The 27,306-nt window shown below is 53.0% G+C and overlaps 1 protein-coding gene across 1 annotated transcript in view; it reads left to right on the top strand.

Moving 5' to 3' along the window:
- LOC128724625 (protein still life, isoform SIF type 1) overlaps window positions 1-27,306 on the top strand; it is a 71,687-nt gene that overhangs the window by 33,915 nt on the left and 10,466 nt on the right. The window contains exons 14-27 of the mRNA XM_053818348.1: window positions 21,695-21,840; window positions 21,928-22,339; window positions 22,582-23,193; window positions 23,317-23,503; window positions 23,588-23,702; window positions 23,789-23,949; window positions 24,063-24,376; window positions 24,449-24,643; window positions 24,744-24,852; window positions 24,931-25,248; window positions 25,394-25,551; window positions 25,634-25,821; window positions 26,796-26,967; window positions 27,078-27,264. Coding sequence (XP_053674323.1) covers window positions 21,695-21,840; window positions 21,928-22,339; window positions 22,582-23,193; window positions 23,317-23,503; window positions 23,588-23,702; window positions 23,789-23,949; window positions 24,063-24,376; window positions 24,449-24,643; window positions 24,744-24,852; window positions 24,931-25,248; window positions 25,394-25,551; window positions 25,634-25,821; window positions 26,796-26,967; window positions 27,078-27,264 — 3,274 coding nt within the window. The remainder of the gene's footprint in view (window positions 1-21,694; window positions 21,841-21,927; window positions 22,340-22,581; window positions 23,194-23,316; window positions 23,504-23,587; window positions 23,703-23,788; window positions 23,950-24,062; window positions 24,377-24,448; window positions 24,644-24,743; window positions 24,853-24,930; window positions 25,249-25,393; window positions 25,552-25,633; window positions 25,822-26,795; window positions 26,968-27,077; window positions 27,265-27,306) is intronic.

Below are 27,306 nucleotides of genomic sequence, written 5' to 3'. Positions count from 1 at the left end.
ATTATCTCGGTTCGCTTCCCGACGGCCATGTTGGTGCAATTCGGTGCCCTGTGAAAAGTTCAATCGAGAGCGCCTCAACCGCATCACATCACGGTTGATTTCTTTCCTTCCCATTTGCTTAATGCCGTTGTGACCACTTTCTAATTGAGCTTTATTTTCTTTTCCTCTCTTTTCTCTCTCTCTCTCTCTCTCTCTCTCATTATACGCAGGTATGTGTGACACGAAGTTTCTCTCTCTTTCCATCTTCCCGGGCACAGTTCTCGCTTCGCACTTGATAATTAGATTTAAAGATTCGATAAGGTAACGTAGCCATCACTATCCCGATATAGCGCGCCGTAATGCAATTACGGTGCCGCGTTCGAGGCGCTCGATCTGCTCGAAAATCGGGCGCCAACATCCTAACCATCGTCCTGTCGTGTTCCCGAACCGTACCCACCTTGTGCGGGTGATGATGAGCCTGGGACCTGGTTTTTGGGGCCCGTTTCAGCTTGGATTCGATTCGAACGAACGTGGTGAAGAGATGCTCTGAAAAAAAAAAACAGATAAAAAAAGCTCACATCCCTACCGATAGCTAACTTCCCGCGCGTTTTGCCGTGGATTGAATCATATTGACGATCGAAATTTGATTCCCACATCGTAATAATCGTCCCGCGCTGCCCCGACACGCACTCCCGACTGTCGCCCGGCATGCCTTCAACCTTCAGGTAGCTTTCGTCAAGTTCAATTTGAGTGCTTCATCGAGCAGCGAGGACCTCCAAACACGCACACGCAAAAACGCTCGCTTTAGTCCACCTTTCTCGCTCCCAAAACCCATGTCACCATGTCATGTCCCAGGGCACCGATGGCTGGCAGTGGGAAAATCTTATCCGTTTTCCCTATTTGTGTGTGTGTGTGTGGTGGTGGTGAGTGAGTTTTTCCTCCCCAAGATTTATTTATGGGCCCCTCGATGGCCGATGGTTCCCTTTTCCTTATTTTTTGCTCTCGTTGCCGACCGTGTTCGGTAGGTGGGTTTTTTTTCTATATACTTTCTCAGCTTCTCTTTGCCGGTCGGTGGCGACGACGGCTTCAAAGAAACTCGCTCCCGGAGGTGGCACAAATCGTTCCCCGGCTCATTGCCTTGAGTGACAGGGGTCGAGATCCGCGTACGGTACACCCGGCATCGAACCCGGGTTCGCTCATTCCCGGAAAAGCAAACCCACCCCCGCGTCCCGGGACTGTATCGTGTTAAAGCTGCTTAATCGTATTTCTTCGCTTCCACCGACAAACCAGTCAAAAGGCTCGATTTGGGCTCCAAGAAGGTCCGCCGCTAAGTGATACATCACACAAACATACCCAAACACACGCGTGCGGGTGGAAAACCCTTCCGAAAGGGGCGATGGAATTGGCCGATCGTCCTTCCCGAAGAAGGATGGACGGATGTCACCAACACCGTTCCCGGGGCGTTCGCCCTTCCTCATCGGCACCGGTGTTTGGCAGTTTGGCTTGGAAACTTCGTCACTTTTTGCCAGCTCCCAGAGGCCAGCTCGAGGGGGCGTGAAGGACACGAACGGGGCGTTTTGCCTCCCCCAACGGTAGTGAACCACCCGAAGTGGAATGTACACAAAGCCGTTCGAATTCGATTTGCATGAGTCTTCCCGGAATGCTCAGTAACGTGAGCGAAAAAAAAGAAGGAAAATCCTAAAAAAAGGGAACGAAAAGCCAGACTATCGTATCGCTGGATTTGATTGTGTATTCAAAACCACGATTTTAATATGTTGCCTTTTCGTCCTGCCAGTGGTTTTCCTGGGTGGATGCAGCACCCGGAGACGTAAATCGGAGCGCCACTTTTGCTGGGTTGGGCTTTGCTAAACTTTGCGCAATCCCTGCCCGGCATAAACCTTTCTCCCACGCCCCACCACACATACGTTGCGGTGGGACAGGGGGAAGGAAAAAGGATTGCGAGAAGCTACCGGGGAACAACCTGCCCGCCTGCAGTCTCTTAAAAGCTCTTTGTAAACCGACCGGCCATTATGCTCTGATGGGCTCTAAAAAGGGCGCCCTCTGATAGCGGCCCACCGATGGGTGGAGGCCTTGGGTGTGGGGTGCGGAAACGAAGATTGTTATCATTTTCCGGCCATTGATAGCGTTCCTTCGGATCCATTCGTCTCCATGCCAGCCGAGGTCCCCACACCCCCATCTCAGCTTCACTGCCTCTACAGCCAGCCCTTCAAGCGTCTTTACGTTGCCACCAGGGGCCGCCATTTGCTGCGGTGCTATTTATTCGGCCATGGCTGGCCTCCCATTAGGGGTGGCTATTTTTCTATCACCCACCCACGCCCACCCGCCCCGGCCCAGGCAGCAGGATACGGTCCCACTATAATTAAGCACTGCGGAAACAACTCGAATGTAACTGAATCCGGTAAGCCACAATAACAACCAACAGGCAACTGGGGCCGACTCGGGTGCTGACTCGGTTTCGTGTCGCCATGACTCCGGGGCCACAGCATGGGTCAGAAATTGGGTGGAAGATATTCGAGCCCTTGCAAAACGGCTAGCCTTCGTTTCGGTGGCCTCCCGTATGGCAAATAAAGCCATCTCGGTTCCATTCCACGTGGGTGGCGTTCTATTTTGGCCGCCCGCGTGGTAGGTTTGGAAATTTAGAGCATCCCCATCCCATCGAGCCGGGGACAAAACTTTTCTCGGGACTGTCGCGTGGGAAAAGGCCCGAAAGGGAGCGTGTTCGTCCTGGAGGGCCGGGTGCGCCTTTGAAAGCATGCTGCGGACTTTCTCACCCTGATAAAGCGATCTTGCTGGCGTGGGGAGTTGCCGAGCGCCGAACTTTGCTAGATAAAAAGGCCCGAAGCCCCCACGTGTCCTCGTGCAAGTAAGCCGGCCCGAAGTACCCGAAAAGGAAGAAAAGTTTTAATTTGGTGATTTTGTTTTTTTTCCCTTCCTTTCACATTTTTTTCCGGCCTCGTCTTCGCCCGTTTTCCTAACCATGGGAATGGAACATTGGCCGGAGCAAATGTCGAACGCTTATCAATTCGCTGCAGACGCTGTTTCATGTTTGCATTTACTCGCCGTGTCTCGGGTGTGGCACCTTTTCTTTTTTTTTTGCCTCGTTCGACTTCCATTCCTTTGCAATGCCGCGTACTTGAGCGTCGAAAAGTTCCGCTGCATAGCTAAAATCGAAGGAAAACTCGAAATCCTGCACAACGATGGGTGCTGTGAAAAGTTACTCCCACACCGACACACAAACGCACACATATGGTTAGGCGTGGAGTTGACGGTTTCGTTGGGTGCAATCACTGAAATTAAATTGTTATCCGCTGCTAAGGGACTTTTACGTTTTGTCGAAATCATTTTATTGTTTCGCACATTGCTACGGGGGTGCAAAATACGACACCCACATATATTTATATGTATTAGCGTGTAATAGATAACCACTCAAAACGCTAGCACGTAAAGCCGTACCCCTCTTGGGTCCCTTTGTACCGAAGTTATAAAGCTTTATGATGCTTCACACATTAAATCCAATAATGGCGCCACATCAACGTGCTGGAAAGGCGCAAGGGCATCCTAAAATTGGTTTCCTCTCATTCACGCCCTCTGTCGCTCTCTCTCTCTCTCTCTCTCTCTCTCTCTTTCTGTCTCTCTCATTTACACATCAAAAACCAGCACGTCTGCGAGTGCTATTTTTGATTTTACACATCGTTAAAACTTTGCCGAAATCATTTCTCAAAAAGCCGCCACCAGAGTACCCGAACCCGGCGAGAACTGGCGCAAAAACCTCAGGCTCATTTTCGCGAAAACCCCGGCAACCCGGTGAGGCTTACTCATTGCGCTCCGTTCTCGTCCTATTTACCAGCGCCGCCTCCCCCAAAAACCCCATCGGGGTTTGATTTGAGGAGGAAAATTCGCAATTTATGGTGGGCCGAGGTGCCCCCTAGCGCCCGGTACCAGAAATTTGCTGATTGTTGCTAAATTCCTAACACATTCGCCTTCACTGGTGGGAGACGACACGATGCCGGGTGGCGTACGTGGCGATGATTTTCATATCGTCACCATTCGTTGAACGCGAAACAGCCCAGGGAGTGTGTGGGTGATTTGTGCTTTTTTCCTACTACAGCTCCTTGCTACTGCTGCCTCTGCTGCTGCTGCTGCTGCTGCTGCCATCGGCTATGCTTCTTGGCTTGCTTTGATATTCGCGCGAACGGCGGAATGCTTGAAGTGGCTTCTGGGATGAACTTTTTGTGCGCGACGCGGCCGCCTGCTTAGATGTTTTTTTTTTCTCTACCTTCACTGGAGCGAGGTTTGGTTAAGTGAGGTTAGGTGTTATTCTCCGCTGCTCCGAAGAGTAGGAAGCCACCTTTCGGTGACGATGGGAGGCGCCAATCGGTGTATCGGTGTTAAATAGAGGAACCGAAAAGGAGAAGCACAAGGAGAGCACTCGAGAGGACGGTTAACTCCATTTCGCGCACCGTTCCGCTTTCAAATATCAATTTATTTCGATTTGCGTGCGCACACCCGCGCTCGAGGTTTGCTATTTATTTCGCGTGATGCTTCCACGAGCCCTTAACACCCCCACACTAGCACCTTTCGGTTGCCCGTGCGCGGCTCATTTGCTTATCGCGGGAAGGCAAAAAGGAGCCACTTGATCTCTTTTATGTGTGCCGCTTTTGGGGCCAGTACCGAGGTGCTGGCGCGGTGGCGTATGTTTCGGAAGGCTGTTTCATTTCCACTCACTCTGTCCAATTTTTACGAACACGCCGCCGTCGAACCACGCTCCAACGTGTGCTGCTGGGGCGTATTGTTGGATGCAAATTGAAAAATTTCACCAACTGCTCCGAACGGAACCCGGATGCTACTGAAAGCCTTCGCGTACGACCGAAAGGGACGAGAAAAGTGCGTAAAGGAGAGAAACTGATCAACCACCCGCTCCGTTTGATAGGTTTTCCCAGCTTCGTTCGTCTACCGTTCGTTGCGTCACGCAGGCGGGAAGAAAACGGGAAAATCCGCTGCACGATGACGACATCCAGCGTTAATTTATAATTTTCGTTTCATTTTTCCGCTGCCATCAGACGCAGCGAAACGCGCCGACGGAAAAAGAGACCGGGCGCTAAAATGTGTCCAAATTTTGACGCGAATACAAAGCACGACCCAACCGGCCCATCGGAAAAAGAGGGCGTGAAAAAGCGCGTCAGCGGACTCGTGGGTCGGAAAATGGTCCCACCCTCAACCTCCCAAATCGACGCACTCCTTACGCCCGAATGCTGGAGGGGCACGCTTTTGTTCTGCTCGATCTGCCCGATAGCACGTGAAGCGGCAAAATTACTGCACGATGGCCGCGGGGGTGGCTCCATTTATTCCACCTGAATGGGCTTTCACTCCTTCGCCCTCGTTGCCCTCGTAGAACTGGGGCGGCCAGCCGTGCGCCGCATACAAATTGGTCGTGAGGCGCATTATCCTTTATTTTTTTTACTCCTCCTCTTCCTTTATCGCTTTTCCCCGAGGGTACGCGTACGCAAAGCCCTCGAAAGCGTCACCGCCCCGGGGATTGTGAGACAGACCGCAAAATGTGCTTAGAGGTGGAATTTTTATTACCTTCTGCACGCCTGCCAGGTGCTCGCGGAAAATTCGCCCCACCCCAGGGCTCGCTGAAGAATCGAAATTATTTATGGAATCGGCTTACAGCGAGCTCCAGCAGCAGCCGGAGTCGGAACCAAAAGTGCCACTCTTGCCAAATCGGCCTTTCCCATGTCGGCCTTGAGCCGACCGTCCGTGAAAATGCCACCCTCCCTGCAACCGCCATCTCAAGCCCGGACCCGAGCCCAAGATAAGCCTAATCGGCATGGCATTTATTGGCCGTTTGAATCGGTGGATTTTCCCGTCCAGCATGGACCACGCTTTGCGCGAGGCTTTGCGGTGGCGTTGATGGAAACATTTATTGTGCTGTTTATTTCATGGGAATACTCCACAAAACGCCCCCACCCAACAGCTAGCGTGGTTGTTCGCGTGCGCTCGCTTTGATGGAGCATCAAAACCAGCCGCCCACACTTTTATGCCAGCACCAGCGACAACCGGATTTCCCGTTTAATGGATTGATTGTTTGTTGCGCGTTCCGCTTTCCGGTTTTGCCTACACCAACGGCCAACTTCAAACGGGTGGCCGCCGCTGTTGCCACGGGAGAAAGGGTTGGCCGAGAGTTTCGCCCTTTTGCGAAAGGTGCCACCCCGGGCTCGTTATCGTTCGCATCCTTATCGCTGTGATTATTGCGCTGGGAATCATCGGCTGCCGGTTCGGTCACGCTGTTGTTGCCGAGACCCTGGCGTGCAACAATCGTGCGTCGGTGGGATTAATTACCCGAGACACGCGCAATGGCGAGGATGATCGGTGGCGGGAAAACCCTCGAGTGTTGTGTGCACAGGCCTGTGATCAATCGATGATTTCCATTCTAATCAACGGCCAATCATCGGGCTGCCTTTGTAAAGCGCTTCGGTGATGATACGGCTAGGGCGTGGTTCCCTTAACCGCGGTAGAGCGTTCGAACTTCAAAGCACCGGTGTTGTTAGCCACTCAGTCCTCGCAAGTGACCCGTGCGATACGTCAACGGAAACATCATCTTCTCGCCGAGCGGCTCGACGTTCTCGATGAAGCACTCTACAGTGTACCCTTCTTACCAACAGACAGCTCACGCGCTTTTGTCCCTTTTTCGTGCCCCCTGAACCCAGCCAACGACGAGCGAGAAGTGCCGGAACAACTGCAATTTGATTCCGTAATGATACCTTTGACATTTGCCATCGCTTTCGAGCGACACCGTGGCGTTATTTGTACCGGTGCACGAGACCCCGGCACCCTAATTGAGTTCGCAACCGGCGAAAGGCCCGATCGAGCGGCATTTTAGGCCTACATTGTTTGACGTTGCCCGCGGTGCCGTTGATGAGTGATTTCCGAGCGTGCCTTTAATTGTTCGCTAAACTCGCGCCCGAGGCAGCTCTGGAAGGGCACAAAAATTAGAACCCTTCGGCTGCGTTAAACCAATGAAGCGACAAAACCGGGACCGGGCGGGGCCAATATTCAAATGAACGCGGGTGAGTCTTGGGGAATAATTGAATTATAATCATTTGCCCCAGGATCTGCCAAGCGCGCGTGGAGGCTCCCATTACTGTTTGGATTTTTTTTTCTGTACCAGAAAAGCGAGCAACGGCTACGTTGAGGTGGGAGGCACATAGGAATTAAGACACAAAAAAGCATTGTAGCCGTCTTCAAGCAGCCGTGAAGAAGATTCTGCTGCTGCTGCATTGGGCGTGAAGAAGGTGCTTTTAAAGCTGCCCGTTCGAGACCAGTGAATATTTAAAGCGCACTTCTGCCGACTGGCCTCCCTAGGGACAGCCTACTGACCGCATCGGTGTGCGCTTAATGGCGATGAAATATTGATAGGCTGCAAGCTATTTTCTCGACATTAAAAATGGATCTCCATTCGCACTTTTGCACGCGCACCTGATATGCAAATGAACGGGCCGTTGTTTAGGTCAGGCAAACAATTGGTGCGCTCTCTGCTGGTGTTGTTTTGTTGCTGGGTGCGATCGTAAGGATCGACGGTGAGGAGAGAAGAAAGAAAAATCCTCCGCCGGAGATTAGTTCCTTTTCGCTTGATGGAAATGTAATTCGATTTCCCGCTCCCGCTCGAGCGGAGGACGAAAAATAGCACCACTCAAGCTCTTATCTCGATTTCGATGATTTATAGCAACGCAGCGAGAAACAAAAGGAAATGCGAACGACAGAGAGAAAGAACATGAGAGGCACTTACTTACTTGCCCCGTGGAAGGGCAGGGATATAAGTAATGCCGGCCCGGTGCTTGTCTCTAATCAGGCATAATAATCTCTCAAATACGTGCTTAATATATCGTTCTGCGCTCGTCAACCGCTTCATCTCGCATGGAAGGGTGCGATTCACCGGGGGCCGGGGGTGGAAGATCTCGCAGATAAGGGCGGGGATTCCCGGGTATCGTTATGATTGCAAATTATGACCCGACCCCGGTCCGACCCAGGGCAAGCAGTGGGGCACCCGTGAAGGGCACCGAAAAGGGTTCGTGCCCAGCCGAAAGGCGTACTCAATCAGGCGGAAGGACGATGGCCCCGGGGCGTGGAAAACTGCGACCCAGCGAGCGAGTGAGTGTGCGGAAAATCGCCCGAGAACAAAACGCATGGCACTGGCGGCCCATAATCAGTATAATTGTGGAGCCGTTCGTGAGCATCCTCATAAGGCGGTGGAGGCGTTTCGGTGCTCGCCCGGACGCCCCCTTTTTTTTTTGCTGCTCCTGCCACCGACGCGTGCCCGGGAGGGAAAAAATTAAAATTCCGCTCACGGTAATGATGATTACGGGCTGCGAGACCATGGCCGCCGACGACGACGACGACGACGACGTCGACGATAAGTCCTGCCAACCCGCCGCAGGAAGAAAACAATATCATTATACACCGGAAAAGCAACCGGAGCGAATGTCTGGTGCCCTGCTGGTGGCCCGATGGTCCCACCCTTGCGCGGTGTTTGCGTGTGAAACATTCACAACAAAGCAAACAGCAACAAACGGGTCGCTACCACCCTCTCGCCCAACCGAAAAGGGCGGACGCGAAATCAGGGCCGCGGACGAACGCGACCAAAAGGAAAATGGTCGAGAAACAAGAGCAAGTGCCTTTAAAGCACACTTATCAACGGTACAAGGATACGTGTGCACTTTCACCCGACCCGACGGGTGGAGCTGAAGGGTGAGAAGTGCCCAGCAGCGGTGGGTGGGTGAGTGGGTGGAGAGGACAAAATTACCATCCTCAGCTTCGCTCGCCCCCTTTCCCCGGAGTTTCCCAACCCATCCATATGCTTCCGTGCGGTGGCTTTTCCGGGCTTTTCTTGGGGATTTTCTTTGCCAGCTTTCCCGCTATTCGGTCGGAAAGGGCGCCACCTTGGCGTTTTTTTTTGTCTTCACTCATCTCCTTCGTGCTCCTTTGGAATGTCCTCTCGGGTGAAGTTGTTCACTTTTGTCGTTGCCCACCCCGTACTCGCCAGCCGGACCTGCTTTCACCCTTCACCCAGGGGAAGGTCCCACCGGACGTGGGATGAAGAAGCGTTGGCTTCGTTGCCATATATATTTTTTTTTACCCACTCCTTTACTTCTATTTGCTGTATGTCCTTCGTGTTGGGCTCGCGAGCGAGAGCAGCCATAGCCGGTGGGTGCAAAGTTTTCCACGAGAGTTTCCCACGCCCGGGCCCACAACGGAATACTGGGCGCCTCCATTTGCCTAGCTTTTCGACTCGGTCTCGCGAACCCGTCGACGGAAGGCCTCTTGTGGCATAAGAAATAATACAATTTGCCAACCGAGCCCCTGGCTGGCTGAAATCGCGACCAACACGAAGGATGGGCAAGGGTTGCGAACGTGTGGGCTGTGTATGCGTGTGTATGTGCGTGTGTGTGAGAGCGAGAAGGAGAAATCGAGGCCGCCCGGGGCTTCACCTTGAAGCAGGAAGAGAAGTCGGTTCTCGAACCCGGATCGGTTCTCGAGTGAAGGTGTCCGTAAAGCGAAGACCTAAATAACGGCCGGAGATGTGAAAAGAAGATGCTCATGAGAAGAAGCAGAAAAAAAACACACAGAAAAAAAACACAAACTAGAAGCAAACGCCACTGGTGTACTGCTCTTTAACCACAACACTTTCGCAAAACGCAAACGCCAGACCCAAGATGGCGGTGGCATCGGATTTCAAACCCCCTTTCGCTCATTCGGCCACCCGGCCTGTCATGGAGAAGGTGTGGCTGAGGACGTGTCGCAAGGATGTAGGATGATGGGTTTATTTATTTACTTTCTTTTTCTTTCTTTTTTTTGGTGCCCATTCCAAGGTGCCCATCCCCAGGAGCCAAGGCAGCGGGCATGAGCTCCTCTACGTGTTGGTTTTCCTTTTCGTGGTCGATGGGTGGCTGGCTGGGAGTCGCACTAGAAGTGCTAGAAATTTTGGGGAAACCCGGTGAAACTCGATTCCCTCGAGAGACTGGGGCTGAGGTGGCCACCCAACCAGAAGGGCGAGAAGGGCGAAAAGCAATCCTACATAAGCGGATAAATATTCATGAAATATTATATTAGCGTGAAAATCAGCTCGTTTGAGTTATTTCGTTCATCCTGCTTGAGATAAATTATCATCCCCTTCCTATTATCGTGCGAAACGGGGTGATGTGGATCAGCGCGAGCTAGCGGGTGGCTCGAGGGTGAATATCCTTTCGGCAAATGTTGCGCGCTGCCGGCGCCCGTTGGCCCGAAGCAAAAACCCACGCGAGACCCAGCTGGTCGAGTGGGATCGCAGGGAGAAAGAGTGAGAGAAAAAAAAAAGAAACAGGCAGACCAGCCCAAAAAGACTGCGAGAAAAGAAAAAGTACACAGCCAAAGGAACGAGCCCAGGATCCGGAGCATCGTCGACAGGAGCCAGCAGGCGGTTTTAGCTTTTTTCCTCCTTCGCTTTTCTTTGAAAGGACCCCCTGCTTGGTGCTCCTGGGGTCGAGTTGGATAAAAAGCTCTGCATACGGCATGGCTTATGCGCCATCCGAAAGCCAAGCCACATCGGCAGGCGTTGTTGCGGGCGTGAAAAAGACCGTGCCCTTCACACACACTCGCGGATCCTGCCCGGCATGGAAAGACAGAGAAAGGGAGAGCATCTCGAGCATCATTACTAAAACAAGGGCCAAAGCCGTCAGCTCAGGTCTTGCTTTAGATTGGGGTGAACTGCGTGTCAAGACGCCAGGACGCACGAATCGACGCCCGTGCGGGCGTTCAGGACCGACTGCACGGAAAATGGTAACACTATACGCTTGAACACCCGCAGGAAACCGGCCGCTTCGGTGAAAATGCTTCCTTTCCGGGTGTAATTAAATCATGGCCACGGTCGAGGTGCGCCCTGGCCCTTGCGCCTCTAAGTAATTAGAGTGCCGCGAACGGGGAAAACGTGCGCGTGTGGGTGGATGGGCCGGAAAAACCCCCAGAGAAAAAGGGAAAACTTGCACGAGCTGCCCCAGCGCCGGCAGGATACGAGCAGCGTTTGGGTAACCATCTCGGGTGCTTTCTCGCCGGTGGTTTCGGTCTCGAGTGCGAAAGTCACAAAAGCCACCGAGCACGCTGCGGCAAACGGGGCGGTTTCTCCACTGAGATGCGTTCCCGTCACGCTTGCCTTAATCCTTGCGATGATAAACTGCCGATGGAGCGATGTGCCGAAGGTGAAGCAATGCCCACCGCGCTTTGCCATTTCGCACCTCGTTTTGGCCACAGCCCGGAAGCGAGCGAGCCGCAGTTTGGCCTTCCGCCGACGGCATTAAATAACCGTTTGGCCATAATAGATATTTAATGATAATTATCTAATGCCGCTCGTCAGCATCCGAGCTCGGCCTAACGCGCGTCGGAAGCGCTTCTCGATTTGAGGACGAGACTTCCTGGAACCGAGAGGTCTGGAACCGGAAAGCGCTTCTTTTACCGCTGCCCAGAGTGTAACGCGAAGTTAACATCAGCTAACCATCTTGCAGGGGGGCAAAAAAGGGACTCCTGCATCTTTCGTCCTTTTCCAGCGCCACCAACGGTTTTGCCGAACCTGCTTGGTTCAGACCACCTGAACCTGGAGGTAGGCATCTTCGTTTGCATCGCTATGATTTACGGTGGGAAAGTTTTGCCGCATCCACGATTTCCCGCTCGATGATGGGCGAGTTTTTCCTCCTTTTGCCGATCGAGCCCAGTACCATCTGCGGCGTTAATGAAACTCGTCTTGCTGTGAGCCCGAGGGTCCGAAATGCAGCAGATAAAGTTTTCTCCGCGCTAGAAGGAAGCACCGGCATTGGCACCGAACTTTTCCACAACCGATGAACAACCGGGTGGTTGATTGGTTGATTTGGTCTGCAGTTCGCACGTGGACCCAGCTGTGAATGGCTTTCACATACACACACACACGCTCTCTCACGGGGAGAAGAAACTTTTGCTTCATACGCGCCAATCGAACTGATCATCGACCAACCGGTGCATGCATATTCGATGAATTGTCAAAAGGACTAAATCAGATTCAAACGCCCCAAGCAGCACTTTTCCTCACCGATCGATACCACCCCGTGAAGGATAAGCTTGTGTAATGCGTTTAAATCCTGTCAATTGGGGTGGAGGCGTTGTGCGGAGGAGACATTTTCAAAGTCCGGCCAAAGTTCAAACACATTTACCACTCGGTACCCGTGGTACGGGGCGGGCTAATTTGCGAGCCACTTTGGCGTGTCAATTTTTCGATCCTAACAAGTGGATTACGTGCAGATTAAATTTGCTTCAATTGCCAAACTTTTACACCCCCCTACCAGTGTTATAAAATGTTCTGAGTTCTATTTTAGCTGGTGTGAAAATTATTCGCTCATAAAATACGGTTGAAACGAGCGCACAGTTTTGCTCGTAAATTCGTCCTTATTCGATTTGTTGGGAGGCACTTTTCTGCAACTGCACAAGTTACGCTTTATGATGCAAATAATCTCAACCGAGTTTCGCATGTGCCATGGATTCCTGTTCTTTTTTTTTACCGAACAAACATTTAAAGCATTCACCACCGTTGTATTAAGCTTGGGGTTTGTCCATTCTTTTGTGTGTGTGTGTGCTACGTCTGCGCACAATGCAGGTAGCAATTAGCTCATCCCACTTACAAACCCATTAAATTGATTATAATATGATTAAAACGAAAATTTCGATAATGCACACTGCCCGCCCAGACACACGCTAATTGATCCCTTTTTTAACCTCGTTATCTTCGGAAACGTATAGTGTGTAATGGTTGTGGTGCAAACAAAAAAATCCCTCCCAATCCTGATACGCGTTTTTTTTTTGTCCCCGTTTTTGCTGGTCAAATGGTGAAGTCGAATGAGCTGAGGCGTACATGCGCATAAAAATAACGAAAGTCTGCACTCCACCAGAGGGCACTCACCCACTCATGCGGTCTAAAATGTTTTACGAGCTCGAAACCCTCCGCACAAGTAAATGGATAGTCCGAAAGCCATCCCCACAGGAGCAGCCTGCTGAAATGAAAATCGCGCTCGTTCAGCTTTCGCAATCGTGCCATTAAAATATGATGCCACTTCTCGTGCCCGCTTGCAACCGTAATCTCGACCATAATCAAAGCGCGGACGACGCGCAACATTTACATCCATGCTCGGTGCTTTGCCGTCCGTGCGCCATTGCGCAAACATTCGGACGATCCTGAACTGTTGGCCGGGTCGGACAAACGTGTGTCACAAACGGACCTTCCCAAATGCTGCACTCGCTCAGGTGTGTTTGTGCTTTTCCGGTGCTTCAGTGCCACCCGCTTCGAATGGTCCCCTCCGGGGGTGGTCTCATCGAAACCCGTGAAGGACCTCACGAGTGCAGCTTGTCTGGCCGAAAAAACAACGTGGCAAAGAGGCACGCCCCAAACCGACAGGACGCATAGAACATGTCTTTGATAAGTATCCCGACCCGAGCGGACCATTGGCATGGTGGGTGGGTTAGTGTGAGAGGTGTTGTCGTGTTCTCGTTTTTTTTTTCTTGTCATGCTCCTATCACTCTTCGGCTCTTCACTCACCGCTATCCGACATTTATGAAAAATCCTGTTAAAAGACCTGTTTGCATACCGGTTGGACATGTCAGCAGCATGTCAGCTAGTGTCAGCCAGCCGGAGCCGTAGTAATGTGACACCTTGTACTCATGCCTGTCCCAAACATGTCAGCCCGAGCGGTGGCGAAGGACCGGTACTTCCGGCCCACACACACACACACACACGGTGGGAGTCGGACGAATTCTAGCCTCCCCTAACAATGTAAGAAAAAGAACTAGGAACGCAATGCTTCGTTAGCGTTGGAGATGTGCTGGCTGCTTTTCTGTGCTCTTGCTGGCTTTTCCCACTCGCTCTCTCTCTCTATCTCTCTCTCACACACACACGCTCTCTCTCTCTCTCTCTCTCTCTCTCTGTTTCTTTTATCTCACGTCTCACTTGTAACCTAGGCCAACCTCATCACTCGTAATTCTGATGCTGGTGCTTTCCACTCCGTTTCACTGCACCTCGAGCGAATAGACGTACTTGTGCATTTTTGCTCCTGGCCTCGTTTTTTTTATGCCTTCACTTTTCCGTTTTTGCAAACTCCCGCCCCACCCCCCGAACGCCTGGACGGGAGCGTTCTCCTGTGGATCCATGAATATCTTATCTCGGTGCGGAACGTCGAGTAGCGGGCGCATGAAATTTTGCGTTCCGTATATATTTGCATGCACGATGGCGTTGCCATTGCCGGCCCATGCCGCAAACGCAAAACAGGGTGGGAGGAAACGCACGTACACCCACACACACACACATACACGCATATGCAGATGCACGGGGGCACGTGTGGCACAAACATCATATTATATTCAATTCCTGCTCAAGTGATCCTTTCGCCAGCCGAACCGTGTGCTCTCGGGCTATAAATATTTGTCTTACTTGACATACATTGCACCCCTTTTCTGGCTGGCCTGACTGAGTATGTTTTTTTTTCCCCCGACGGTGAATCCTTGAGCTTTTCTCGTTCCCGTTCCCATTGCTCCCTGTCTGCTTTCCCGGGTGCACCACCAGTGGGGTCGTTTCTTGTGCGCACCTTTTCTTTTTCTTTCTTCTCACGAACATTCCAACCGACCGGGAAAGCACCGTCTTCCTGCAGGCTCCTGTCCCAGGCTGCCAGTTGGCGCTGTGGGCCACGCGTGATGGGGATGGTGGCATGCGCGACCACGCCGGGTCGGTGCCCTACAAGTGGCGGTCGCTTTGGAAGGGCACCGGAAGTCCCCAGCCGGATGCTGTCCGCCTTTTGCGATGCGGCGTTCCCCGTCATTTTACGAGTCGGCAATTTTACGTTTCCGACCCGGAACGGAGCGGTCTAGTACTCTCGCTTTCGCCACACGCCGGTACAAGCGTTCGCGTTCGCGTTCGCTTTCCTCCGGTTTCCTCGTCGCTTCCCAATCCGGTCCAAACCAATCCACGGATTTGTCTCATTTGAATTCTAAAAAGGCGGCAACGCTCCGGAACCGGTGGCTTTGATGTTTTAATAATGAACAGGTTGGTGCGCACCCTCCCTCATTGGGGGTGGTGAGGAGAGTGGGGGTGAGGTGGGGGGCGGGGGAGGTCTAGAAAAGGAACAGGAGGTTGGTGTACTTGGGCTGCCCGTTTCTCGTCACTTTGCCGCCCAACCCCCAGTTATTTGTATTTTTGTTTCGTGCCAATCGTGCCGCACCGTCTTTTCGAGGTCGGAACCGGGTTTGGGCTTGTCGGTGAGCGTGAGCACGCATTTTACGGTTAGATGCAATTTTCATTTAGCCGAAGCAGCTACACCTCGGCGTCGGTGACCTTTTTTCGCCAGCACAAAGCGTTTCCAAAGCGATGGCATGATGAGTGCGACTGGGAAACCCGACAAGAAGAAGCGCTGAAAAGCTACAATTTCTCATTGCTGGCGCATTTTAGCGATTCGCAGCGTTGCTCCAACTTCACTCGGGAGTCCCACCAAGGACGATGTTTTGACATTTGATCAGTTTATTTTCCCATTTATATTTGCCAGCTCGAGCACCGCCCGTGCCGAGATCGCGCACTGCTGCTCATCCGTCATCCCGGGCACAACCGGGAGCGCACCTTTTTTTTTCTTCCTCCCGCAAGGTGTACGTATTACGTAATGGCTCCTCCGGACGCTGCCTCAGGACGATGCCGCTGTGTGTGTGGTGAAAAGTCGTCGTCGCCTGCCCACCAACCGGCCAGCCAAAGTTCGCCCGCAAATTTCGCTCTGCTGTCCGGTCTCGGTGGTGCTCAGTCACCGGCGCAAAATCGAAGTTATGAGGGTGGGCTAATTTTAGCCCTCTCGAGCGCGCTCGAGCATCGGTGTGGCAGGCAGGCACACAACAACCGCACCTCGTACGCTTCTGGCGCAGGGCCGCTCACGGCACGAGACCAATAACACAATTTACAATCATCGAGATAGGTGAATCGGAAAAACTCAAACACGTGGAATTAATTCGTCCCTAGCTGGGGCCCTTTTCCCCGTCGGTGAGGAGGGTGGTGGGGGGAGGGAGAGGGAATAGGCACCCGGTACACGTACCGGGTGCAGCGTTGGGCTCCATCATCTTCGGCATAAACCCCGTCCAGGACGCGCGTTGCCAATGGTTGCAATTTTGTCGGATGAATTTTCCATCCCGTCCCGGGACCCGTTCCTGTCTTGTTCCATTTCTGTTTCATTTCTCCGCATTTTCCCGGACAACCCACCACCCACCTCCTTACCACGAGGCCCCTGGGGTTGGGCTGGGCGGAAATGGATGTTCTACAACCCTCAACCCACGCTGGTGGGCCGCCCAGCCAAAGGAAAAGCGCACGCGGATGTCGGGCCCGTTCCGGTGCTAAATCAAACCCGCAGGGGAGAATCGGATAGGTGACACCTCACCTGGGAAAGGGGCACGAGTGCCAGGTGGGGGTTCGGGAAAGAAAAATGTACACCGAGTGGGTGGGCAGCAAAACAAAGAAAACCCCGTCCGCTGTATGGCTGGGAAAATGTGCTTCTGCAGCTAGCCAGCAAGCGTGCATCGGGCGAGCTAGGAACTTGAGGCAAAGCGAACGTAGAACTCGGCATATGTGGCCGATAAGGCGCCCCTTCAATGGGCGGCTCTCAAGGGACGAGGCCTCGAGTCGGTTCGGTTCGGTTTCCGTACCGTGCACATCAAGGGACGAGTAACGATGTTCACTTTTGCCAGAAGGAAGCATCGCATCGAGCCATCGAGTGCTTTGGGTGGTGTGGTTGGAGGATAATAAAAATTGAACGCCAAGTGCGATATGACATCGCTGCTTCGAGACTCGCTGCTCGATGTTCACCTATGACGCGGTACGGATCAGTTGGCGCATCGATTGGTTGGTGCAGCTTGCGAAAGGCGTCCGTGCACGGATACTCCCGGGTTTTGAGATGGGATGAAATTATCGAAATATCGCCACCATTGCTGCTACATGGTTTAAACAACGACCACCCATTCCGGGAAATCCCGACGCGGAATGGATAAGCCCCACCCGCACCAAACGGTGAGCTCAAACTGCCAGCACAAGGCATAAATCATCTCGGGTGCCTTTATCCGCCGAGGTGTACCAAACGGCACCCGATGGGGTCGGAAAAATCGATCCACCGATGTGGGAAACGGCTACCAAACGGGGTTGGATGAAACGCGAACCCCTTTTCAATGCACGCCCTTCTAATGATCACCTTGAGGCGCGGAACGGCTGAAATGTCAATTTTTACGCTGACACCAACCGTACTAAAAGGGATGGAGCGTGGGATCGAGTGAAAAAAAACTGAAACGAAATGGGGAGCGAAACGGAAAAAAGGGCACCTTTCATCGCGGTGAATGTCAATCAGCGCAATGTTGAAGCAACGAGCTGGCCTTTCGAACGGATCAAGCGAATTTACGACGACTTCACCGTAATGAGATGTAATTTAGCAAACTTTTTCTTTCGCAACTGGATTGCTTTTGGTTTGGAAACGCGCACACTTTCGGCGCGTAAATTAATTACATTTCCCACGGTGTAACAGCGCCCGTTGTGGGAAAACCTCGGATAGTTTTCACCACCGTCGATTGGTGTCCGATATTTGACGATCAAAATTCCCGAGAACTGAACGGACATCCCACACTCGAGCACGCACACGCAAACTCGAGCGCATTCGTACGAACCTTTTTGATTGGTTTCCCAGGTCCCCACGCAACGGTAAGCCGTAACCGGGCACGGGCAAGACTCTGAACCACTGAACGGTGCCTGAGCTCTGCCGGGTTGGATGGAGAATTTTCGTCAAGCCCGAAAGTGCACCGGACCCGGTCCGAGTGCTCTAAAGTGCCGCACGATGGTGCAGCTGCAATTTAAGCCTTCGTTTCGATGCAACCAACGCGGATTAGAGCCTAACCGGGTCGAAAAATGGAAATGGGCTCAATTCACGCGTCCGGAGGCTTTTATCGGAATCGACGCGAAAAACTTCCACTCCAGTGTTTGTGCACACGGTGCTGGGAAGCGATTGTTTACGGAGACAAAGCACATACACCCATAAGAGCTGCCTCACCACGAGTCATGTCGTCACATCGCTCAGTGTCACTGCCGTTCCGGGGTTGAGCTCGGTGGAAAACTTATCACCCATCAAGGTGATGCGTTTGCAGTGCCAAGATGGCACCCGAGATAAGGATACCATCGGGTGAAAGAGTTTCGGGGGCGGGGTCCGGAAGATTTGTTGCATAACATAAATAAAAGATGGCGGAGAACACTTCTGTGCTGCAGTTCGGAATCTGCATACAGCAAATATTATCTATCATTGTGTTTCATCAGCCACCCGAGCCCCCGAGGTCGTAGGCCCACCCGAGAAGGCAAGCTAATGCTTATCGGAAGTGACCCGTTTTCTACGGAGCAACGGGCCTTAGTACACACTGGGTAGGCTGTCGGTGGCTCTCTGGGCGCTGGATCGTGCAAACCCGGAGGCACAGGCGGGAAAACCCAAAGCGAAACCCATTGCTCGGGCTTCCGTGCTGTAAATACGAACCATCACTACCACCACCACGATCAAGAACAGCAGCAGCAGCAGCAGCATCAGCACAAACCTGGGAGTGGCTGCTAGGGAAAGGAAAACATTGCAGTGCCACAATGCTAATTAAAGTAGCATCGAGGCAAGAGACGGAGCGCAATCCAGGCGAGCCTCACTTCTCGAGGGGCCCGTTCTTTTCTGCCACCCAACTCTACCGGCTTCTCTTCGGGTTCCCTACCAATGAAGGCTCGGATGCGAGTGCTCCGTGTCCTTTCTGTGCTTCATCTCCGGCTTCCGGCTGGCGGGGACCGACAACCCAACACCCGACACGCCAACCGCAGCCGTCAGCGTTGAAGTTGAAGATTTCTTCATTCAAGAGCCCTTTTTCGTCCGGCCTGCACCGTCGTCTCTGCGTTCGTTTGCCTGCGCCAGTTCAATAGCAATCTCTTTTAGCTTCCAACCGGGGCGAGGTAAGTTTTGACAAAACACACCCATCGTCCGGATCCATCCCACCATCCGGTTGGCAGGTGCATCGGAAAAGCCGCACCGAGCGGCGCATGAGGGCCGCCCCATTGGTGCCACATTGTTGCTGGAGCCGCCCGATTTCGGGAGCCCACCGGGAGCTTCCGGTTCGCTTCGGTACACGAACACGAAGCCCGGGGACGATCCATTTTCATCTGGCCATTTTTTGATGACAGGCTCCTTGGCAGGAGCCCCACCCAAGGGGAAAGTGATGACGTTCGCAGCGAAACTTTTCACCTTCGAACGCTATTGCTAGCGACGCCTGCTGGTGCTACAACCGAACCATCAGAGCGAGAGAGAGAGAGAGAGAGAGAGAGAGTGAAAATTTATGGCGGAAAATTTTCTACCGCTTGCATAATACGTGGCTACCGGTGCTGGTGTGCAGCATTTTCCCGCCCAACCGGAAAAACGCTCCTACATGGCCACATGGGCACACGGGAATGGAGTCGTTTCTTTTTGTTCGCTTGCCTTTTCTCGCATATCGTGCTCGCTCGCTCACTCACTCCCTTGGGTTTGTCGAGTGTTGGATATTGTTTTTCCTTCGCAATGCAGGCCCCATTTGCCAGCGGCCGGGCGATCCATCCCAGTTGGTCCGCTGCTCGCAACGGCGGGTCGGTTTGTCAACACAGAACTTTACCTCTGTTTATCGTCGTCATCATCGTCCTTGCCAGGTCCGGTGCCGATGCCTCAACGCCGACGAAGAAGGATTGTTGCCGACGTCGGCTGACATGAGCGGGATCCGTTGTTCTCGCGCCGGCGAAACCGAAACAAACGGCACCGTCAACGTTGCGCCAACGACCGTGCGAAAGATAGTGGACTATTATCTTGTTTACACAGCTTCGCCCTTTCCGCGATGGCGGCCCTGCCGTAGGGCTTCGCTGGCCTAATGGGAACCGCGTGGGAGGCAAAACGCTGGGACACTGTGTTTACTAGCAGGCAAATTTGCCAACACACACATACGCACACGAGTCCCAGGACGCCCAATGCAACGATCCTTCGCCATTATGCCGCTCTCCGGGGTTGGGAAAGCGTACGGGAAAAAGGACCCATCCCGGGGTTTTCCCACCCATAAATCACATGCGAGCAGATGCAATCCCGGACCGGGTGCTATTTGCCCAAACCGCGCCAACTCGTTCGCGGTTCCGGGAAGAAACAAATAAATCCTTCCCGGCTCTCGTTGATGGTGCACAAATATGTGTGTGGTGTGTGTGTGTGTGTGTCTCCTCGAGCATAATCGCACGATATTGCGCACCTTTTGCATATCGCAGCAGGCCGTGTTCGAGCGCGGTGACATGCCGGCAGATGCGAAATATGATATTGCTTTATGAGATTTTTCGAATGCTACCCAGCGAGGACGGCCTCATCCTGCCGCACCATCCTGGAGCACCTGCCCGTCGTCTTGCTTGGGGTACTTGGGGTTGGGAAAAAACGAGATAGAGAAAGAAAGAAAGAGAGACACGAATCCGTTGGTAATGCAACCGTGCTTGACCTTTTGGCCCTTATTCGGGAGGGGCCTGTTGACATTTTAAGAGTAATCATTATCCGGACCCGAGCAGGATAGATGGCCGTTGGAAGGACACTGTGAGTGACGCGTTTCCACGTCGCAGTATCATCGGCATTCGGGTTCGGGATTTAGCTCTTAACTGGTGCCGTTGGTGTTGCTGCTGCTTTAGATCCCGTGCTTTCTTCCCACCGCGTTGAGTATGCATTCATTTTCCCGTGGTGGTGAAAACATGGACATGGACAGCATGTGGCTATGTGTCAATTTTCCGGTCTAGCTTCCAATTACCGGAAAACTAAAAGTTAAACCCACCCAACCCAAGCCGACAAATCACGCACGAACGCCCCATTGCCTCATTACGGGTGACCGTTGTTGTTCCCGTGGGGTTCGGATCTGGCCAGCCCGACATTAAATTTACCTCTAAATTAAAACACGCACGCACAGTTGCGTTTAATTAAACGCGCCCTGCAACCCTCGTGCGGCCCCCGATAGGGATCGATCGCACCGGTACGTGCTTAATCAGCCAGCAAAACGGGCAAAACTATCATTTTCTAGCACATTTTCCCCCAATGTGCGCATCAAGTGCACCGAGGTGCAGCCGGGCGAAATGCACGTTGCATTTCCAACTGCACCCACAACCCATTCGGGTGTCGGAACGGGACCATCAATTCCGGGGGCTTTGCTTCATCGTTAACGGTCTTACGGGGCATCATTATTTCGCACGGATCTGCCACACCTTCTGCCTGCGCGTACGTGCGATTTACAATGCACTTTACACTTTGTTGCACCGGAACGGATCGGGACTGCTCCTAATCAATCATGCCATCGCCCGAAGCGCATCGCTAATGCAAATGTATGCTCACGCCCTTGGATCATGGGCCCCCCACCCGGGTTGCTCGGTGACAAATTGCAGCGAATTGTGTCCTCGGGTGGTCCTTTGCAACTCCATCCGGTCGGTCCGGATCTCCCTTCGCAGCGTTGCATAAATCGTGCCCGAGGATTACAGCACATCCGTGACTGACTGAGCGTTTTACGAAAAGGGATTTCCCGCGGGATTGATCGTGTCACTCGTATCCTTCATTTTGTTTTCTTCTTCTTCTTCTTCTTTTTCGTGCAGATTTCCGACGATGATCGCATGAGCCTTACGACGGCCGTTTCGGATGAGGACGACGGCGAAAGCGTGATGGCGTCACCGTACAAAGCGAAGCAAACCGGTACGGCGGCCGCGTCCTTCAACTGCACCGGTGCCGTCCGCAAGGCAGGGTAAGTATCACACACATACGCACACACACACGCACACGTGCAGCATTGAACGAGCGCACTATGAATGCACCCTCGAATGTCTTGCAGCTTTCTGTCGGTGAAGAAGTGGTTGCTGCGCAAAAAGCATCAGATCGAGCTGGCCCGCAAGCGTGGCTGGAAGGGCTACTGGGTGTGTCTGAAGGGCACAACGCTGCTGTTCTATCCGTGCGATTCGCGTGAGGGCCGATCGGTTGAAGCCGCTCCGAAGCACCTGATCATCGTGGACGGTGCGATCATGCAGCCGATACCGGAGCATCCGAAGCGCGATTACATCTTCTGCCTCAGCACGGCGTTTGGTGACGCGTACCTGTTCCAGGCACCCTGTCAGGTGGAGCTCGAGAACTGGGTCAACAGTATACACAGTGCCTGTGCGGCGGCGTTCGCTCGGCACCGTGGCAAAACTGGCACGTTGCATCTGCTGCAGGAGGAAATCTTCCGGCTCGAGAAAGCAATAGAATCGGTAAGCTGTTGGGGCGTGGGCGTCATTTAATCCTTCATACACGCTCAAGGAACAAGGGGCTAAATATCATCCTTTCGTAACTTGCGAGCACTTCCTTTCCATCTTTTTTGTGGCGATTGATGTACAGTAGCTTCTTGTTTGAACTTTTCTTATACATCTGGATTTTTCCCCTTGACAAAACATCTCTTGACGGCCAAATTCGTGAGCTTTCTAACCTCTGATTCCGGGTTCTGTTCGCGCAGGATCACAAGCTGAAACACATGGCCGATCTGCAGCAGAGCGTCGTTACCGACGCAGACACGCGCCACCAAATCCAGCAACAGATCCTGCAATGGGAGGAAAACCTCGAGCGGCTGCACTGTGAACAGTTCCGACTGCGCTGCTACATGGCATCGCTGCAGAACGGTGAGCTGCCGAACCCAAAGTCACTGTTGACACACGTCTCGCGCCCGACAAAGAACACGCTCAACAAGCTGGGCGTCTTTACGGTGTCCTCGTTCCACGCGTTTATCTGCGCCCGATCGCCATCGCTGCTAAACAACCTGCTGGCGGGTCGTGGTGCCACTAAACGGCGTCCACCGATTCTGTCGCGCTCGAACAGCGGTTCCAGCCGGCGCTCGATGCAGATCAACTCACGGGACGAACCGGAGAAAAGCTACAAGGTGGCGCTGCCCGAGAACACCTTCGCCACGGTGTACCTGCGCGAGGGCATGTCCGTCGAGGAGTTCCTGGCCAGTGCCTGTAGCCGCAAGAACCTAAATCCGATGGAGCACTTCGTGCGGGTGAAGAAGCGCCGCGATATGGAAGATCACAACTACTTTGTTCCTCACAGAAATGATTTGATTGAAACATATGTAAGTACCAGCGCCTGGGGTGTGACGATGTCCTTGCTCGCTCGAGGGTGGCAGACTCATTGTTCACTTTCAATCTCATTCTCATTAACTCAATCTCAATCTCGCTTACCCGCATCAAAACAGCTACACACCCATGAGGTAGTGGAAGTGTGCGCGAAAATTTTATATCAAGTAGAACTACAACGAACAACGCTCGAGCAGATGTGGGGCTTCTCGGTTGAGGCGGAGCTGATCGAAAACGCGGACCGGCAGGACGAGCTGTGCTGCTACGTGAGCCGCGTCGAGGACAAGAGCGTTGCCATGCAAAACGGTAAGCGAGTCGTTGTGGCCCGTTTTTTTTCCCTTCAAGCACACACGCCTGTCTTATCGCTTTCATCTATCCACCGCTCAATAGGTGTCATTAAAGGTGATGAAATAATTGTGATAAACGGTGCAATCGTTTCCGACCTGGACATGATGTACTTGGAAAGTGTGCTTCAGGAAGAGCAAGCCTTATGCATGATGATGAGGTACGTTCGCACGTGGCGTCTCTTTCACTCCGTGAGGAAAAGAGGATCCTTGGGAAAATGTCACAAATGTCACCTTTTTGCCACAGATCTTCCCGCACGGAGCCACCGGACCTGGTCGGCATCATGCGCTCTACCGACGACATCATCGAGTCGCTGGTGTGTCCACCGCCACCATCGGACCCGCCCGTCATCAGCGAGGAGATGATCTCTGGCCTAATCGTTCCCGCGCCCGGATGGCGTAAGTATCGTTTCCCATGTGCCCATAATTTGCGTGCCCGAGTCCGAACGTGATTTTCACACCCACGCGCCTACCACGGTCCACTGTTCTTCGGTCAAATGAAGGACGTTCGTGCATTGCAGGCAAGGAGGTGTACTCGCCTGAAGTCGAGAGCTCGCCGGCCCCATCCTCGAACGATCCGCACCTATCGGCGATGGACCGCTCGAAGCCGTCGTCTCGCACCAGCAGCTTCGAGATTGAGAATCTGCTCAAGTCCGCCGAACAGGTCACCGGGTTCTGTCGTTCACCGCAGGAGACACGCAAGTCCAGCCCAACCGGATCAGTCGCGTCCTCCATGTCGAACGTGATGTTGACTCCGTCACGCCAGCTGACGGACGCCGAGAAGCTGCGTAAGGTCATCCTCGAGCTGGTTGACACTGAGAAGTCGTACGTCAAGGTAGGTCGTCGTCTCTTTCACTTTTACTCGCCGTTAGCCATTGGACGTATTTTTTTTTTCTCGCGACTGCAGCACCTGAACAATCTGCTCGAGTACTACCTCGAGCCGCTGAAGCGCGAAACATTCCTGTCGTACGCCGAGATTACGGCGCTGTTCGGCAACATCCAGGAGATCGTCACATTCCAGCGTCAGTTCTTGAACAACCTCGAGGAGGCGCTCGATCTCGAGCCGGACTTCCATCAGCTGGAACATCCCAGTCAGTTTAAGGTACGTGCGGGTTTCCATTTACTGTCTAAAATGTCCTTCTTGTGAAGGTGGCTAGAATTCAACTAAATGCGCTTTGGTTTCTCCAAACGTCTCCCAACAGAACGTACTGTTTGCTATCGGCTCAGCATTTTTGTACTACGTGAACCACTTCAAGCTATACTCGTCGTTCTGCGCTAGCCACAGCAAGGCCCAGAAAGTGCTCCACCCGAGTAAGTATCGTCCGGGAGCAATCCTTTCCAGCGCTGCCATCGTCCCTATTTTTTATGTGCCTTTTCCCGTTACCCTAGATGAAGGCAACCAAGCCCTGCAGGAGTTCCTGGCCGCTCGGAACCCGAAGCAGCAACACAGCAGCACACTCGAGTCGTTCCTTATCAAGCCGATACAACGCATCCTGAAGTATCCGCTATTGCTGCAGCAATTGCGCAACCTCACCGATCCAAACGCAGCCGAACATCTGCACCTGGTCGAGGCGCTAAAAGGCATGGAAAAGGTGGCCGAACACATCAACGAGATGCAGCGCATCCACGAGGAGTACGGTGCGATCTTCGATCATCTGTTCCGGCAGCACCAGAAGTCCTGCAAGCAGCCCATCGACCTCAGCCCTGGTAGTATGGACGCAAACTGTCCCCGAACGAATTTTGGTCCTTTTGTTTTTTTTTTGCGTTTTCTCGCCTCCCGCTTCAAGCCTTTCGAGCTCCTGTAACAGATCTACAATGCTGTCCTCTCTCTCTTACCCACCAAACGACCTAGGTGACCTGCTCTACTACGGTGGCGTGGAGTGGCTCAACATCTCGGACTTCCTCGGCAAGATCAAGAAGGGGCTCGAGCTGCACGCCATGTGCTTCGTGTTCAAGTCGGCCGTCGTGTTCCTGTGCAAGGAGCGGCTCCGTCAGAAGAAGAAGCTGATGGTAAGGAGACCCTCAGTGAGGGAAGAGTCCTTGCGTTAAATGGAATCCTTTTTTTTCCTTCGTGCTTCGTTTCGCGACACAGGGTGTCTCGAGTAAGAACGCCACGAACGAGGTGGAAATCATTCGCTACCAGGTGCTGATACCGGTCACCGAGGTGCAGGTGCGGGCCTCCTCCGCCAAGGACATGGACTCGCACTTCCTCTGGGAGCTGATACACCTCCGCTCGCAGCTGCAGCGGCGCTCGGAGAAGGTGTACGTGCTGTCGAACAGGTGAGCGCGCTAGCAAAGAAATTTGAGGAAAATAACAACCGGTAAACGGAAACGGTACCGCGACCGGGAAAAACAATTTTCCCGTCCCGTTGGCAAACCGGGGCAAACATGTGTACGTATGTGCGCTTAAGCTTTCTCCCTCCCACAACGCCGCAAGGTGTACGGAATGGTGGAAATCTATTAATTTAAATCGGATTACGATGCACCCCATCGCCCGGCTCGGCCGGGACGGTGAAGATGTCGGGTTTTCTTCTCGGTATCTCGGTGCCCGCGGGCCTTACCTTTGGTCGTCACGTGAGTGTGCTCCATTGGAAATTCTTTATCTGCCCTCTCCTCCCATCGGTGAAAGTTTCCAATACCCGGCGTCGATGGTCGTCCTGCGATGGTTTCTGCTAGTACGCGGCACTGACACAGGATGGGAACGAGCGAAAGCGATGAGATTCGTCGTTTCGCCGCCCGTGCGAGTCCAAGTCCGTAATTCGAAGGGATTAGCAGGGAAGCTTTTAAAGTTAACGTAATAGCAACCGAATTGAAGATGATTGGAAAGCGGGATGGAGAAAACTCACACTCACACACACGCATACATACACTCTTGAAACTACTTCGGTAACTGCTTCGGTGATTGACAGTCGTTTGCTTTGAGCACAAACATGCGCTTTCTTGCATCCGGCGTTGCATCGTGGGGCACTATCCTGCCCGGGTGATTGTTTTTGTGCGCTGAGTTACGCCCGAGTTTTCCTTTTCACGTACGAAAGACCGGGTGGTTCAGCTTTTTCTTCTTATACGCGCGAAGAAGAAATCCACTTTACAAAACAAGCCCTCCAGACGGGGGAGAGAAAATCCGTTCTACCACTAACCGAGCGCCGGTTCGATCGCATTGCCATCCCGTTGGCATGCCGGCGTGTTTGCGTTTCTCATCCGGAATTTATTTATTCACCCATCTGCCCCGTCCATATTCCATCCGTCCCGTGCAGCACCGCCGAGTTCCGCAACGCGTTCCTCAAGACGATCCGGCAGATCATACGGGAAAGCGTCCGCAACATGTCGATACCATCGCTCAAGGGCATGGGCGGTAGCACGAACTCGATGACGGGCGTCGGAAATTCGTCCGGAAATTCGCAAACTCTCGAGCGCCCGAAACAGCAGGTTCGTACCCCTTTTTACGTGGCTGGCTTTCCAAGACTTTAGTGAAGCGGCTTTCGGTGCTCAGAAGTTTTAACACCCCTTCACCTATGGGTTTTTTTTTCTCCATCCAGCCACAGATCATGCAGGGCTCGCAGACGCTGGGCAAACCGAAGAAGTCCAAGATCAACCAGCGCCACTCGTCCGGAAACATCGACTACGACAACACGACCTCGGGCAGCCAGGAAGCGGACGATCCACCGGTACCGCAGTACAGCGGTCAGTTCCGGATGCGCAGCAAGACGGTGGGCGATGTTGGAGGTAGGATCTCCCGATGTCCGGAATTTTGCTTATGAAAATGCC

Source organism: Anopheles nili, chromosome 3 (genome assembly GCF_943737925.1).
Source record: "Anopheles nili chromosome 3, idAnoNiliSN_F5_01, whole genome shotgun sequence".
In the NCBI taxonomy this organism is placed as follows: Eukaryota; Metazoa; Arthropoda; class Insecta; order Diptera; family Culicidae; genus Anopheles; species Anopheles nili.
This window is presented reverse-complemented; position numbering and strand designations above follow the sequence as displayed.